Below are 1,375 nucleotides of genomic sequence, written 5' to 3' on the forward strand. Positions count from 1 at the left end.
GTCTGCCTTTGCCAAGGCCCCAGGAACCCCTGGGATGGCTCTGGCCTTTGCAAGGATTTGGGAGAGGTCTCCCAGTGACACATCCCAGCCTTCTCAACATCCCTGACACCAAAACTTTCCAGTATCCCACACTAAGTCCTTACACCAAGGAAGGGGCTCAGGAGGATAGTGTGGAAGTGGAAAGAGCAGCTCTGCAAAGACAAGCTCTGCTGCTCCCTGGCAGTGCTGCTGTGCTGGGATTCTTGTGCCCTTGCCCTTTGCCAATCCCCCCTGTCCTGCAGTGTGCTGTGCCTTAGGAACAGCTGAGAAGAAGGGTCTTGGACAAAGAGGGCACTGCAGGGTCCTTTATTTTGTTTAAATACTAAGAGAACACAATTCATCATTTATACACCTCTGGATTAAATTCAATGGGTAGACACTAAATTAGAAAGGAGATGCATAACAATATTTAATTGCACTGAAAATTATTGAAAGAAAAACCCGATGACTTCACCCAAAACCTGAGAAGGCAGGTTGGGGCACTATTGAGTTCCATTCTGAATGCTACACACCAGAAACCAGGCAGTTTGATGCTTTGGAAAAGCATCCAGTCATCATTTTCCTTATGGCATCCCTGAGATCCTGGTTCCTCAGGCTGTAGATGAGGGGGTTCAATGTTGGAGGCAGCACCGAGTACAGAATTGACAGGGCCAGATCCAGGGATGGGGAGGAGATGGAGGGGGGCTTCAGGTAGGCATATGCTGTAGTGCTGACAAATAGGGAGACCACGGCCAGGTGAGGGAGGCACGTGGAAAAGGCTTTGTGCCGTCCCTGCTCAGAGGGGATCCTCAGCACAGCCCTGAAGATCTGCACATAGGAGAAAACTATGAAAATGAAACAACCAAACCATAAAAAGGAAATAACCACAATGAGCCCAAGTTCCCTGAGGTAGCCTGAGTGTGAGCAGGAGAGCTTGAGGATGTGAGGGATTTCACAGAAGAACTGGCCCAGGGTATTGCCCTGGCACAGGGGCAGGGAAAATGTATTGGCTATGTGCAGCAGAGAATAGAGAAACCCAGAGGCCCAGGCAGCTGCTGCCATGTGGGCACAAGCTCTGCTGCCCAGGAGGGTCCCGTAGTGCAGGGGTTTGCAGATGGCAACGTAGCGGTCGTAGCACATGATGGTGAGGACGAAATACTCTGTGGGGATGAAAAAGGTAAAGAAAAAGGCCTGTGCAGCACATCCTGTGTAGGAGATGGTTGTGGTGCCCCAGAGGGAGTTGTGCATGGCTTTGGGCACAGTGGTGCAGATGCAGCCCAGGTCTGTGAGGGAGAGGTGCAGCAGGAAGAAGTCCCTGGGGGTGTGCAGGTGCTGGTCGCAGGCTACGGCGCTGAGG

The 1,375-nt window shown here is 51.8% G+C and overlaps 1 protein-coding gene across 1 annotated transcript; it reads right to left on the reverse strand.

Moving 5' to 3' along the window:
• Positions 1–543: 543 nt before the first annotated feature.
• LOC114072185 (olfactory receptor 14J1-like) lies at positions 544–1,323 on the reverse strand (the record flags this gene model as incomplete). The annotated part of the gene is made up of 1 exon (XM_027910106.1): positions 544–1,323. A coding segment is annotated over one exon (780 nt), but the record flags the coding sequence as incomplete, so codon positions are not given.
• Positions 1,324–1,375: the final 52 nt, after the last annotated feature.

This window comes from Empidonax traillii, unplaced genomic scaffold, assembly GCF_003031625.1.
Source record: "Empidonax traillii isolate 1590-97213 ecotype Southwest subspecies unplaced genomic scaffold, ASM303162v1 scaffold2738:size30659, whole genome shotgun sequence".
Lineage (NCBI taxonomy): Eukaryota > Metazoa > Chordata > Aves > Passeriformes > Tyrannidae > Empidonax > Empidonax traillii.